This window comes from Vipera berus (genome assembly GCF_964194415.1).
Source record: "Vipera berus genome assembly, chromosome: 2".
Taxonomy (NCBI): domain Eukaryota; kingdom Metazoa; phylum Chordata; class Lepidosauria; order Squamata; family Viperidae; genus Vipera; species Vipera berus.
The window spans coordinates 84,796,443-84,812,219 of NC_138203.1; the positions used below are offsets into that span (position 1 = coordinate 84,796,443).

At 38.4% G+C, this 15,777-nt stretch overlaps 1 protein-coding gene across 2 annotated transcripts in view; it reads left to right on the forward strand.

The window, feature by feature from the left end:
• IFT74 (intraflagellar transport 74) overlaps positions 1–9,551 on the forward strand; it is a 44,545-nt gene extending 34,994 nt beyond the window's left edge. Inside the window, exons 17-20 of one of the 2 annotated variants that reach the window (XM_081321776.1) lie at positions 622–785; positions 4,762–4,887; positions 6,230–6,290; positions 8,346–9,551. In XM_081321776.1, coding sequence (XP_081177902.1) covers positions 622–785; positions 4,762–4,887; positions 6,230–6,290; positions 8,346–8,461 — 467 coding nt within the window. In that variant the 3' untranslated portion in view covers positions 8,462–9,551. Of the gene's footprint in view, positions 1–621; positions 786–4,761; positions 4,888–6,229; positions 6,291–8,345 lie in introns of those variants that run through there. The other variant, XM_081321777.1, reaches the window with a different exon arrangement.
• The last annotated feature ends 6,226 nt before the right edge of the window (positions 9,552–15,777 follow it).

Here is a 15,777-nt window from a genome sequence, read left to right on the forward strand (position 1 = left end):
CTATAAGGGTTTGGTGTTATCAGGTCTATTTTACAATAAAATGGTCAGACCGCAGGGTGCACTGGGTAGTAGCTGGATGTAAGTTCAATATTTAAAAACATTTTTTAAAAATACAGCCTCAAAGCTGTATACCAGATGGATTCTATTGCGGGTCAACAAAATTGTTATACAAAGGATCGGCTTTTATCTGAACGCTTCAATTATAGTAATCTGCTTTTTTTTCTCTTCTTCTTCTAAATTACCAGCACAATTATTAGGAGTTTATCACATTTTGGATAGTTTAAAGCTAAAGAAGGCAATGGAATTATTATTTTTTTTATTGTTCTTCATTTTATTCACAAATAAAAGTGAAGCGTAACAATCTTAATTTCAGTTTGGCAGCTTTTGCTGCAGGCAGTAAAGTTATTTCAGCACCAGTCTTTGCCATACTGATAGTTCATCAGATAATGGATATTTGTATGCAAAAGATAACATTCTTGAGAGCTTTACTGGATCGATGCCAGGGTGAATAAGGCAAGCCGGACTTGGTTGTCTTCTTGGATAAGTAAATATTTTCTGTAATGGAAAATAAATCTTACTGCATGTCAGTAATGCATCCTAGACCGTTTCCCTTTGTTGTAGATAGTCAGCGACTCCAGATGGACCTCCAGAAGATGGGATTATTGGAGGGAAAGATGGTCGATGAACTAAATTCACTCAAAGAAAAAATTGAACAGATGAACAAGGACCTGGAAGTGTATAACAATCTGCCTGCTCTGAAAACAGCAGGAGAAGAAAAGAAAAAGGTAATTGGCAGTTCAAATCCTAAAACCCTTGTAGAGTTGCAAGGGATATTGGGAGTCATTTAATCAAATTCGTGCTCAGTACTGGATCTACTAGAATATCTCTGACAGATGATCACCAAGCCTCTCTTTGAAGACATCTGGCGAAGGAGAACGTGGCACTTTGTGTGGTAGCCTATTCCGCTGGATGATAAGAGTCAGGAAATTCCTCCTGTTGTCTAGTCCAGTTTTCTTATGTACTATAGGCAGTTCCCTTTAGCAACTGCCTTGTTTAGCGACTCTTTTCAGTGGGGAGGAAACAGTAGCTTTGCAACCAGTTCTCGCATTTATGACCTCCGCACATCTGTAAACCAAAGGAAAACTGAAGTAAAAAAACGTAAGCGCAGTCGAAGTTTCACTTAGCGGTGATCCCGCTTAAAGGCCAAGTTGCCAGTTCCAGTTGTGGTTGATACAGGTAATCCTCGACTGACGACCACAATTGAGCCCCGGATTTTTGTTGCTAAGCAAAACATTGGTTAAGTGAATTTTGTCCCATTTTACAACTTTCCTCGCCACGATTGTTAAGCGAATCACTGCAGTTGTTAAATTAGTAACCCGGCTGTTAAGTGAATCTGGCTTCCCCCATTGACTTTGCTTGTCAGAAGGTTGCAAAAGAGGATCACCTGACCCCAGGGACACGGCAACCGTCATCAATATGGGTCAGTTGTCAAGCATTGAACGTTTATCCTGTGACCCTGGGGGTGCTCCATCGTCGTAAATCTGGAAAACGGCCGTAAGTCCTTTTTTCCAGTGCTGTTGTAACTTCGAATAGTCATAAACTGTTGTAAGTGGAGGACTACCTGTAAATGAGGATTACCTATAGTTTTAAGCCACTGGTTCCGATTCTGCCTTCTGGGGCAATGAGAATAAGTTCACTTTCTCTCTTCTGTGTGACGACTCTTTAAAAAAAAACCACAATTGGGAAATATGCATGAGAACCAGTTCTTCCAAATGCAGACTAAACTATTTGGCATTAACGCGTCTTCAACCTCCTAAAACCTATCTATAGAAACTGCTGCCTTATGCTCACTTTTGGAGGACTATGCTCCGCCGCTTCTAGTAGGGCTTGCACTGTTAACGGCCCAGTGAAATAAGGCAGGGCTGTTTCCCCTAATCCTATCCCAACTGAGCACGGCAGAGGCATTCGAATGGGTCAGTAATAACTCAAAATAATTGTGATCCTCACATATTTACTGCTGCAACTCAAGATGCCAGCCAGCTGCTTCAGATGGCTTCCCATTCTTCCCAGTAGAAGTTTAATAGACTGGTTTTTTTTTTAAAAAAAAGACTTTAAAAGTATCAGTGCTTGCTTAGAAAGTACTTTATGCCTAAAACTGAAAAGGCCTTAAACTATTTTCTTTAAAAAAAATAGCCTTTCATTTTTTTCCTTATACAGCCAAACGTTTTCTCACTTGAAAGAAATGCTGTTAAAATTAGTGGTGCTTCCTTGTAGGAACGGATGGTTAGAATGGGTGATAAATGAAGCCAACGAAAACAGATTCTCCCTCTTTTCTCTTGCAGTGGGGATCAGTTGTTTCCAAATAAACTTTCCCGTTGCTTTTTTTCCTTTTTGTAAGAAGGTGCATCTTCAGTCTATCCCAACTATTATTTCCTCGCCTTACAGAACTAAAAGTGCTTGCCAGGAGATGCACTTGGTGTAAATGATAATGTAAAGAGTTTGCATGCTGCCAGCAATACAAAATAGCTTCATATTATGTTTGTTTGCTATATTTATTCATGTCAGAAGCCAGTTAAAATCAAGGCATGCTCTGTGACATACAATTTAAAATATAAAATACAAAATTGAAGTTAGGTTAAATGCTAATGGTGTTTGGCATGGAATTCACCTGGGTTTTATTCCGCCTTCGCCAGTGTTTGTATTGACTGTTTTCTTAGCTTAAGTACTGTATGTTATCATAATTTATAGTACTAAATTATATGGTGAATTCTAGTTCTATTTCTGTGGTATTCCTACTTGGCATTATGATTGCAATAAACAGCAAATAACATTTTAATAAATGGGTAAATAAGGTACAACATAAAATAGTGGCGTATCAAATAAATATAAAATGTTGGAATCCCAAAATGAGTAAAATTAAGAGCCTTGGTGGAGCAGTGGGCTAATGCCTCCTTAAGTAACACCAGCTGCCTGCAATTAGTGCAGGTTCGCATCCCACCAGGCTCAAGGTTGACTCAGCCTTCCATCCTTCCTCATTTTACCAATGAGGACCCAGATTGTTGGGGGCAATTAAGCTGACTTTGTAATAATGCCACTTGGGGTGTGTGTGAAAGCCCTAATAAGCAGGCATATACATAGAATGAAGGCTACTGCTAAGCTTGTAAGCCGCCCTGAGTCTTTGGAGAAGGGCGGGATATAAATGGAAATAAAATAAAAATAAAATAAAAAAATAAAATAGGTGGCTTATCTCCTGTCGTTCAACAGAAAGACACAATGCAAAAAATCCTGTTCCTGCCAGGCAAAGGTCTGCAGGATGTGACACAACTAAGGAGGTGTCTGATAGACATAAGCAGGAAGCACTCTGATATGATGCAGACATAACCCTAACCATAATTCCAAGAAAACTCTTGGGATCTTTCAGAATATCAAATGTATAATTAAAACACAGTTAAAACGTAGCCTAATGAAACATAACTTCCTGGACAATTTAAGAACAGTAGCATTCACAAAATCTGGGGGGGGAAGCCAGAGAAGTGGGGTCCAAAAACACCCTAAACCCAGTCCCAGAAGCAGAACCACGTCTTAAGGGACTTAGAAAAGACTGGAAAAGTAGGAGCCATACATATATATCTCTGGGAATGCTATTCTAAAGGGGAGGGGCTGTGACAGAAAGGGCACATTTCCTTGGATCCATAATATGACATTTAATTTAGAGAACTCATAATAAAGTTTTATAGATACATTAAGGCTAACACTTTAAACTCAGTTAAATCAGCAGCTAGTGAAATTCTTTCCACGAACACTGCTCTGTGACAATAACTCTGTGCACTAGATAAACAACCATGCCTATACTTTTTGCACTTGCATTTTTTTCTGAAGCACTGTTCATCCTTTTGTGTTTTTCTTACCCTGTACGACAGCAGTGCGTCCCGTTTTGTGACAGCTCCTTTTGTTCCTAGCTTTAATAGATTAAAAAGTGTGATGGTTTTGTGCCACGCTTTCCCCAATGGAAAAAAATACTGCAGATTCATTTCAGCCATTTTAAAAAAATATTTGGTAACTGATAAATGCAGTCTAGATTTAAATCCCTTCTGTTTCCCATTCATGCTAAGAGCTGTTCCCCCGTTGAAGTTTTATCGGAGAACGTGCTTAATTTGAGTCAGAGGAATTGGACTTTGTTGTATCCTCCTTCAATATGTTATTAAACCATTCCAGTTTTACCCTACTCTTATCTTTCTGATAGATCTGTAATAGTACCTCCCTTTTTATGACCCTGTAATCCCTTAGATCATTTATTCTAATTGTGCATTATTTATATCAAGTGTTTCAGCATTTAAGTACCATTTATTACATTGAACAAAAGTTTTTATGAGAAGAGGAAATGTGTTAGAAAGTAAAAGCTAGGAAAAAATAGCAGAAGCCAATGTGTTCATAAACACTGGCTGGGAATCAAAATTAAATCTACAGTGAGTGCCCGAACATAGGGAAAGAGAAAGAAATGATTCACAGAAAAGGTATGAATTTCTAAAGAAATTAGAAGTCAGAATTCACGCAAATCTTCAGGTTTCTATTTTTTCACTTGTTAAAAAATAGAATAACGTAAAACCAAAGGTTGATCGCTTCAGTCATACTCGGAAAAATCAGTTTTATTTCATTTTATGTGGTCTTTACGGAATACGCTGTGCTACAGACTTGATTATAAACAAAAGTACTTTTTTCCTCCTTGAGTGGTTTGACTTTGTATTATTTTCTCATGCTAAGAAACTCCAAGAAGAGAAAGAAAGGTTAACCAAACACCGGGATGCATTCAAGAAAATTATGGAACATTTGAATAGACAATATGAAGGCCTAAAGTTGCAGCTCCAGGAGAATGAAACACATTCACAGGTAAATTGTTACAGATACACTGAATTGCTTCAAAACTTCTTGAGACAAGTGTTTTAACATCTGGGGACACATGATGTATTTTATAGTAAATACATCTGATGGCAGATTTGAATTAAATAGGAGGATGGAACTCAACTTTCTGAAATGAACATAGTGGCTACTGTATTGGAATAATATATTATAGGGTATGTGGAAGCTCTATAAAATTTTATCATATGGATTGATAACTTTTGATGCTGAACATGCCACAGAAAACAATTAATTCTAAAACGTATGATGCTTGTTGTTCAGTACTTGGTGTCTCAAAGTTTACTGGTAAATAAAATTTAAAGTGCTTTTCCAACACAAATATTAATGGGCAATTGTTGTTTTGATGTGTACAGTGGCTTATATTCTCATTTTCCATTTACTGTGAGATATTCTTAAAGTAAACATGTTGACTTCCACGCAGTGTTTTCGAAAGTTTCATTGTAAGGAGCCTACATGTTTTGGCTCCAAAGGTTTGAACGGTAATATCAGGCAAGCAAACTGTTGCTAGTATTTTTAGGAAACAGCCATAAATATAATAGCCATATAACCTTGTTATTTATGCTCAGCGGAATGGCTAAAATTCCTCTGTTTAACTTATTGTGTTAGACTATTCTCAGCACAGACCGGTTCTTAATCGCACATTCTGCCATCAGACAGGAAATTCAGCTATGGAAGTGAGGGAAGTTTCTCCCTCATAGTGCCGAGCATACTATAGTTTAATATGTGTAAGATATTTTGGAAATAATTACTGACCCCTCTCCCCCCCCAACCCCCCCTCCAAAAAAAAACAGATTAGGAAAATTCTGTGCCTTACATAAAACAAAGTTCATTGTGATGAGTTGTTGTTTTAATAGTTTGTCACTATAAAAACAGGTTTGTGTGTCTTTATTTGATTTTTAACCTGTATTCCTTGTTTTTATAAATAACTCAAGATGGTGAACATCTATGATACTCTTTCCTCCTCCTATTTTCCTCACAATGACAACTCGGTGAGGTGAGGTGAGGTGGGTTGGGCTGAGAGAGAATGACTGGCCCACAAGTTCATCTGAAGCAGGACTAGAACTTGCACTATCCTGGTTTCTAAGCCAGTACCCTAACCATTAAACCTTTATGTTTATGTACGTGTGTGTGCACAAACGCACATGCATACATGCAACCACATAAGTACGTACAGAGAGAGAAGATTACACTGCAATTAGTCGAATGCTTAAGCAACATAGCTAAACAGTTGAATAGAAGGGAGGTCAGTCTTGTGTTAAAAAATACAATTTTCAGTCCTATTGTTACCATATTCTTTGTTTTCTACCTTCAGCTTACCAATCTGGAAAGGAAGTGGCAACACCATGAACAAAATAATTTTGTTATGAAAGAATGTATCCTTCTCGTTTTCAGAAATAGTATTGCTGTTGTCAAATATTGCAAAGTGTCACTATTGCTTCCTGCAAAGCATCAGCCTTTATTAAGCTGTACTGACATTTATTCTGAATAAATTTGGTTCATATTTCTTTTTTCTGACCAGCACACATCAGTCACTTACAAATTACACCAAGTTTAATAATAAGGTAAAACCAGTGCATAAATTGAGACTTGTTGAATGTTGTCTACCTTCTCAGATCACGGCGAAACAAAAATATAATCTACTTGTTGTGTAATGCAGGGGTCTCCAACCGTGGCAACTTTTAAGCAAAGCTGGCTGAGGAATTCTGAGAGTTAAAGTCCACAGTAATATGGTTAAATACAGCAGTTGGTTTAGAATAGGTGATGGTTGCTTCTTTGTTACAAGGTTTATTGGGTTTATTTGACCAATAGAAGCTTCAGATGGGTAATGAGTAGTTGCGAGACTGAATGTTCTTACCAGTCGGCCATTTTCTGGGGTGGATTTCCAGATAACTACAGCAAGCATGAATTTACCAATGGCATATGTGTTTCCACTGTACTGTAGCAGATGACCAGGCTGAACCCAAGGGAGGGGGGTTAAATGTGTCATCAGTCATGAGTCCCTTTGCATCCACAAGTCCAGCCCATCTTAAATTCCTTTCTATTCTTAAAGGTAAAGGTAAAGGTTCCCCCGCACATGTGTGCTAGTAGTTTCCAACTCTAGGGGCCGGTGCTCATCTCCGTTTCAAAGCCGAAGAGCCAGTGTTTGTCCGAGGACGTCTCCGTGGTCATGTGGCCGGCATGACTAGACGCCAAAGGCGCACGGAACGCTGTTACCTTCCCACTGTAATGGTCCCTATTTTTCTACTTGCATTTTTACGTGCTTTCGAACTGCTAGGTTGGCAGAAGCTGGGACGATTCAACCCGCCAAACTGCCGACTATCTGATCGACAAGCTCAGCATCCTAACCCACTGAGCCACCGTGTCCCTTTCTATTCTTAACCCCTGCTAATTTCCCATGACCATTAGTAGTTCAGATTCTTGTAGAGAGCTTAAGCTTACAATAAACCTTTATACACATTTGAACTGCCCGGATCTCCTGATTTCCCTGGAGCTTGACATGTTCCTTCTCACTGCTGAGTAGGCTTTGTGTAACAGTGAATTCTCTGTGATCACACCTACAGAGTTTTTTTTTTTTTAAAAAAAAAATCTTTTCTCTTTCTTGGCCAAAAAGAGTCAATGAAGTTACAGTGAGGGCGAAGCTGTACCAATGTTCAGTGTAATAAGGGCCTTTAGGATGCTTAGCATCAGTGGCACTGACTATTGGATATACATAGCGCACAAAGTGGAGGGATGGTAGTATCACGTACAGCCCTGTACACAGGGGCATGATGTAATTTAACATCTGGCCTATCTTATTTTTACAGCTGGCATCAGTGGTAAATCCAGGTGTGAACACACTAAATCATGACAGGAAAAAAGAACTGTACTTGCTTGCCTGTGATTTTTAAGCATCTTTCTGTATTGTACAGTATGAATGTGCCTATTCGGTGGATCAGACCTATTTTCAATTTCTTGATCCTGGAACATGATAGGATAGGGGATGAGGGGAAGGGCAGGCTGTTTATACATTATATAAATTTCTATCACATATATGGAAGTTCTGCAGATCTTCCTTTTCCCTCAGAGGTGGTTATTGATTTTTTTTTTAGAAATGAATAATTTTTGCTAATTGAATCGTGTGAGGTTTAACCTGAAATCAAGAGTTATCACAACAGCTTAACCTGCTGCCACATTGTCGGGGGCAATAGCTGGCTTAATTTGCTATTAACTGAGAACAAATCTTGTTGAAAACTCGCCCTGATTTTTCTCAACCTGAATGCCTTTTTTCTGCCTGGCAAAATGATACACTCAAAAAAAAAAAGATAGATATCTAATTCCCCCCCCCCCCCGATATGGCTTCAGTTCTTTAGATATTAGGAGTTAGCGTGGTTTCTTATTGGTAGCTTTTATATTTACTGGAGAACTTTTTCCTTAATTGATATAATCAGTTATCGCTACAAAAAGCCAGGAGAGTGACTACCGGGCCATAATGAAGAATGTGATGAAGGAAGTTGCAGAATATAACAAAACTATAATAGAAGCTTTACAGAGCAGCAAGAACTGATCCTACATCTACCTATCCTGGATGGACCAAATTAAGGGCTATGTACAGTTATTTTGAAGAATGTTGGCATTTGAAGGCAGTCCAGTTCACATTAGTGTAACCTGTGTGCCTTTTTTCATGTATTCTAGGGAGCATGATAGGCTAGCAACATTGGTTTGCTTTCCTTTGAGTTAACTCTGTATTATAAAACAATTGTTCAAGGGAGATTCTTTAATTTACACTTGCTTTGCTTTGTTAAATAAGCAATATAGTTTGATTTACATCATTTTAGAAAACAGTGTGATGGCAAGTACACTGTAGTGCTTAAGGTTCTCCTTAAAGTTGTAACTGCAAAAGCAGCAAATGTTATGGTTCTATATTTCTGTTTTATCTCGCTATGTCAGAATTGTTCTACACTGAATTGTGTTTAAGGTGGATATTGAGGATATTAAATAAATTTAAGGAGAAATCATCCTGTATTTTCCCCCCCAAAAAAGTATGCGGTAAAAGTCACATGTAGCAAAACAAATATCTTAAGAAATGACTTCTTAACTCTTAGTATCTGAGGAATCCAGGGGCTCCAGCTTGAAATAAGCTGCCTAACTTGAAAAATTCACAGCATTCTTTCTATCTGAAGTGTATGAGGTTCTTATGGAGTCACATTCTTGCTGTAGGAGGATAAAACTCCCCACGGGATCCAGAAAATGGCAAACCCGAAGCACTATGTTGAAAAGGGAGTCATCCTGAATGAGCAAAATCCAAATCAGCTCTTCTTGTTGACCCATCTCCCTTGTTCCTAAGAGATCCTTCGGTGACTAATGTTCTGTTTGTAACACCCCCATTGATAAGCCCGAATAAGAAAAGCAGAGCAAAAATGTGTTACTAGTTTATCTGACTGATACCAACAGGCCAGTTATAATAGCTTTTTCATGTTGCTTTTATCTATCCCATGGAAGGTCAGTAACATGCTATTTTCTGAGAGATGCAGGAATCGTTACACAGATTAGTTAATGTAAAATAATAAAAATGTAGTCCATTTTTTTTAAAAAAAAAAAGTATTTGGAACTATTTCTAACAGATTTTGGCTTTTTGTTCTTATTAGATTGTTGCATTGTTATTATATTGATTCTTTGTGTCATGAATCAAAGGCCATTTTTATTATTTCATTTATTTCCTGACTTTCCTCTTAAGTTTTCAGGATGGCACACTTGTATGTCTCCATTTTGTCTCTGTAGTACAAATGATATCACTTATATCCTGATGGGACCCAGTAGCTCATTTCCAAATGGTTAGTCAAACAAACCAATGGCTTCACCATCATTGACAGCATTACATATTATACTAAGCTCTAAAGAAACCACCTAATGATTTAGTATTAAGTCAGTGATTGCCCAAAATCATTCAAATGAGTTTCCTTAGACTAGAACTTGACCATGACACTACATGATTTCATACTTATACTAGCCCGAAACTGGCTTGCAGTAGACTTGATAGATTGTATAAATCTGGAATATGGATTGAGAAAGTTGGTTTGTCAAGCTTTGCCTCTATTTTTGGCAGATTAAGACAATTTTTTAACCAGTCACATGTCTAGATGGGTGGATGGATGGATGGACGGACAGACAGACAGACAGATTGATAGAGTTAGATGATAGAGAGAGAAATGATAGATGATAGATAGATAGATAGATAGATAGATAGATAGATAGATAGATAGATAGATAGATGATAGATAGAAGAATCTTTACCAGAGATTTGCAGAAACCCTAAGTAAACTGGCACTATTTCCTCTGTCCCAACAGCTGATTTTTATTCTGCCTCTGAAAAAGGCTAGTAGGAGATCCTTTCCTGACAGCTTTAATATGGAACAAGTTAAACAAAGTGGTTGATGGATATCCTGCCAGCTCCCCTGAACATGGTTTGCACTGAGCGAAGAGATGTGTTTTGACTGGCAAATTTAACCAGCTGTTTTCCTCTCCTGCCTTACCAGGAAGTCCCCACTTGCCCTATGAATTAGAATTATGCATGGTGTCCATTGGACAGATGATCACTCTTCCTGTTTCACATTGCAGGGTCGTTTTATCTTCTTTTGCTTCATTGCTCATTCTATCCACCATCACCTGCTCTACTGCCATCACTCTCTGTTGTTAGCTCTACTATTCTAACACTAGCTCCATCATCAGTGCCACCGTCTCAATTACTGGTCTCCATCATCAGCTCCAAGATTTGAATCACCAATTCCATCAGCAACTATTGTTACAGCCCTATAATTGGCTCTAGTGCAGGTCCATCACAGCTCCATCATTCCAGCTCTATCACTGGCTCCATCACTAGTGCCACCTTGCTAGCTTTACTATCAGATCTGTTTTTGACGAGTTGGCTCTGTTGCTGGTTCTATCACCTATATATATCATGGGTGGGTGGGTGTGTTGTGTGTGTGTGTGTGTGTGCTTTCACCTTTCTCTTGCTCTTCCTTCTGCTTTCTTTCATTCTGTGTCTCAAAGGTAGGAATTTGAGGGTACTATTAACAAATAGCAGTGAGTAGATTCTCCTGCTTCAGCCACTACTACTGGGGAAGATGGAAAACAACACATTAACATCATATTGGATAGTTAGGTAGACTCAGCTAAGAGCTGGATAGCTACAGTAGGTAAACTTAACTATGGGCTGAAGATGAAATGAAGACTACATCATGAAGATGTGATCTTAGAAATGGCTGGTGCATGTTCAGATACAGCCAGGAATGTGTTGAGGAGCTCTCAGCCTTTAAACTGTGTTGAGGAGCTCTCAGCTCATGTCATCAGAAAATGAGGTTAATTCTCCAGGATCTGAACCCTCTTGGATTTATACCACGCTTATATAACTAGTTAATTTAATCTGTTCTCATGATTACAGATACGCTTCAAAAGAGACCAGGTTTTCAGCTTTGCCTGGAGGAGAGTTTTCTTTCATTTTAGAATAATGGAACACAACAGCACTACATGTCTGACATTGTGCATTTGCTGATAGCCAAAAATCATATGGGTAAGATGCAGAACAGGAGAGCACACTCACAGTTTTGGGAAACTCTTAAAGGGGCTAGATTTGTTATTCTGCACAACTTTATAAAAGCTTGGTCTTAGCTCCATGCATTTGCTAGCATCTGGCTTCATTTTTGATCCATCCGAACGGAAAACAAAAAAGGTACTGTTTATTAAAATGGAAATTCAGGAGTACCCTTGCAGAATTGTCAATTTCCTGCTTCAGCTCAATAAATCTGCTTCATATCGTAACATCTAGCTAAGACAAAACAGGATTTCTATAGACCCAAGGCTATTATCTAGGGGAAATTCCCACTAATATCTCTTCCTTCCTTTTGGGGAGAGCTTTCAGTTATTCCAGTGAGACTCTCTCTCTTTTTTTATTAAGATAAAGTTGGTCTCCAATAATTTCACAGGAGTCTTTTTGTCAGTCACTCGGTTTATCCATTGAAATCCCCCAGGCTACAATAACATATTTTGATGAACGGTGGACAGAAGTCGCTCTCTGAGTAAACACGCCAAATGAAATTTCATTGTGCTCTTCACATGGGGTCAGTGGCAACATGGCACTGATTTCGCAAAACAGCATGGGAAAGTTCCCCCAACCTTGCGTCTCTACTTCGCGGGATAGCTACAGTAAGGAAATCTTGATTCTAGAAATACAAACCCTGGTTTTCTCTCTGCGAGACTTATTTCTTACCTATAGATACTGTATCTCAAGAATCCTTTTTGAATCTGTATCCCGCTGCTTTGATACTTAATACTACAAATATTTTCTGCCTCACAAGCTGAATGTATTCTTCAGTTTGCTTTTTTTTTAAGAAGGCCTGGGTCCGTGGTGGTGAACCTATGGGAGGCGTGTCACAGGTGGCACGCAGAGCCCTCTCTGTGGGCACACGTGCCGTCGCCCCAGTCCTAGGCCTTCAGCTGGCTTTTATAAAATCTTTTTGTTTTAGGCCTCTGCCGCCGTGTGCAAAAAAAAAAAGGTTCAATCAATAAATTTCAACTTCTCGTGGAAAAAAAAAAGATTTGCACAGTTGGAATTGATTGATTGAACTTTTTAGTCCCACCTGGTCTGCCGTTACCACTGCAGCCACACCCACCCAATGGGCCACACCCACCCAATGGGCCACGCCCAGCCAATAGGCCACACCCACCCGGCACCCGACAATACATAAGAGGGATTTGGGTTGCAGTTTGGGTAGACGGTCTCTAAAAGGTTCGCCATCGCTGGCCTAGGTTGTAGTACAAAAGAGACAGCTGTATGAAATAATACTACAGTGACCAAACCTGGAAAATCAAGTGTTTTGCACCACTCCAATTCTAGCACAACAGCTCCAGGGAGAATTAGAGAGGTATCACTATTAGAGAATTACCACTTGCGTGAGCTATGTATGGTTATGTTATGTCTTTCTACTGATCCTTTGAATCAGAAGCAGGTTTTTCTAGTGGCTTGGTTTATGGTAACTTGATACAAGATGCTAATCAAGCAGTAAAAGCAATAATCCAATATGCTAGGGATTACACAAAATGGCAGTTTTGTGTATCAAAAGTTAATAATAATAATAATAATAATAATAATAATAATAATAATAATAATAATAATAATAATAAGAAGAAGAAGAAGAAGAAGAAGAAGAAGAAGAAGAAGAAGAAGTTGGAAGGGACCTTGGAGGTCATCTAGTCCAACCTCCTGGTATACCCCCTGTTATACATTTAATCATAAAATCAATAATTTTGTATGCAGTTACTATCTAACTCTGCTTTTAAAATGAGATTTAGGCTAGGCTGCCTATTATCTGCCACATGTTTTTGCCAATTAATTTTGCACAGGGACCAATGCCCTTTTTTGAATGATTAATGGGATCTGTAATATTGTACTGAGTATCTCGCAGGATCTGTAATGTCTCACCTAATGATTTATTTGGCATTGGCACCTTGCTGGATGAGGGTGAAATCTGGATTCATATGAATCCTCTTATAGTTACTGCCTAATTACCTCATTTGTAACTTAAGAGCATCTAAATGGCCATGATGGATCAGACCACGGTCCATCTAACTCCAAGTAATACTCAGAAGCGAGGCAGTCTTCCTTAGTGACCAGATTTTGGCTGCCTTATGAGCAACAAAGTTGTACTGTACTTGGGAAACTCTTACCTTTTTTTCCTGCGTAGAAAGATGTAGCTGAATAGGCCAATCGATGTAATGATGTTGCCTATTGGTTAGTTACAAGTATGCTAATTGGTGGATAATTTCCCAGCTCTGTGGAAGTTGCATGAGGTATTTGTCTTCAATGTTTGGAACAGCAATCCATCCTCAGTTCAAACGTGACTTTGGAAACTTAGTTGTTGTGATGTTTCTACACCTACTGCATCATTTTGAAAATCTAACTTCTAAGAAAGGCGCATCACTCTTGACTGATAGAAGTTAAGAATCTGCAGTATTCTAGGATTTTTATGCAGTACAGATCTTGAAATATTTTAATAGGTGTATAAGACAGTTACTGCCATCACTGATATGTTACCGGAAATATATGTCTGCAAAGGAAATTATGGAACTTGTGCTCCTTCCAAATTAACTTTTCCTAGAAATAAACCATAGGGCGATATTTTGAATGGCAAATTGGACATGGAATAAGAACTTTTTGTATCAAAAAGCAAACGGCGTACAAAGATAGCCATTCCATCAAGCACAACACTGAGACTTTCATTAAAATGCCAGGAGAGCAGAAATGAACCATCTCCAATCTAAACAGTTCTTATTTTTGTACTAAAGAAGCGGAATCAACCATGGAGGAAGAATGGATTAGGAAGGAAGGCCAAGACTGCAATCCTTTACACACTGACCTGCAGTTGCATACTTTTGAACAGACTTGCATAGGATTGTATTATTGTTTTGATGATTTACGGAACTGAGTTCAAATTCCAACCTTGAAAGTTCCTGGAGCATTTTCCTAAAATTAAGCAATGTCCTGCCTGGATTGACAGTTGATGAAATAATAGTCTGAAATATAAAATAATTGCCTAGATTTCTTTTTTTTTTTAAAAAAAGATCGCTTTTGCCTGGGTTTTTAAACAACTTGTTTGATGAAGAGTTCTTGGAAACTCAAGGTTTCACCTGTTTTATTGAAAGACTTCCATTGACTTAATAAAACCTAATACTTAATGGTACCCTTTTCCATTCTATAGAGCCATAGCACACCATCATGTGTGCAGTGTGATATACACTGCTAAACCATAGGGTAGTTTCTTCTTTGGGCTTGGCAAAATTGCAAATCTATCCTCTCTGATTTCTAAACCATGATTTCTTTCACCCTACAAAAATGGATTAGATTAAATTAGGTTAGGTTAGGTTAGATTAGATTAGATTAGATTAATTACATTGGATTAGATTAGATTAGATTAGATTAGATTAGATTAGATTAGAGAGAGAGAAATGATAGATTTATTTTTATTTAATTTAATTTTTATACCGCCCTTCTCCCGAAGGACTCAGGGCGGTGTACAGGGCAATACAATAAAATACAATATATAAAAATTAAAAAATATTAAATACAATAGCCCAATTTAATAAATTACAAGATGATAGATTAGATAGACAGACAGATAGATAAATATATAGATAAAGATGATAGAGATGATAGAGAAAGAGAGAAATGATAGATGATAGATTGATATGATGTGATGTGATGTGATATGACACGACACGATACCAGGGACCAGTTTTGTGCAAGATAATTTTTCCACAGACTAGGGTGGGGAGGAGGAGCACACAACCTAGATCCCTCACATACACAATTTACAGTAGGGTTCACACTCCTATGGAAATTTAATGTCTGATAATCTGAGGTGGAACTGAGGTGGTGATGCTAGTACTTGGGAGCGACTGCAAATACAGATGAAGCTTTGCTCACTCACCTTCAGGTGTCTGGCCTGGTTCCTAACAGGCCATGGACCGGTACTGGTCCGTAGCCTGGGGATTGGGGACCCCTGATAGAGATTACTTCCATGAAATTCCTTTGATTGGTTTGACATACCATGTCCTGTGGCAAGCCATTAAGAATTGAGCTCCATGGCATGCTGGGGAGAGCTGGACGATCAATATGGAATGTTCAACAATCTTTTTACTTGAAAGGATGCTCAGACAATGGCTGAAATCCTGCATTTGTCTAAGCTGTCCTTTTATCTGGCTGATAATTTTTAGGTGCTACACAGCTGATTGGGGTTTATTCAATTACTTCTATTTCAGACACTTGGTAACATATGTGAAACATGACATGTTTATATGACACCTTGGAGTCTGACTTTTCTAAACATC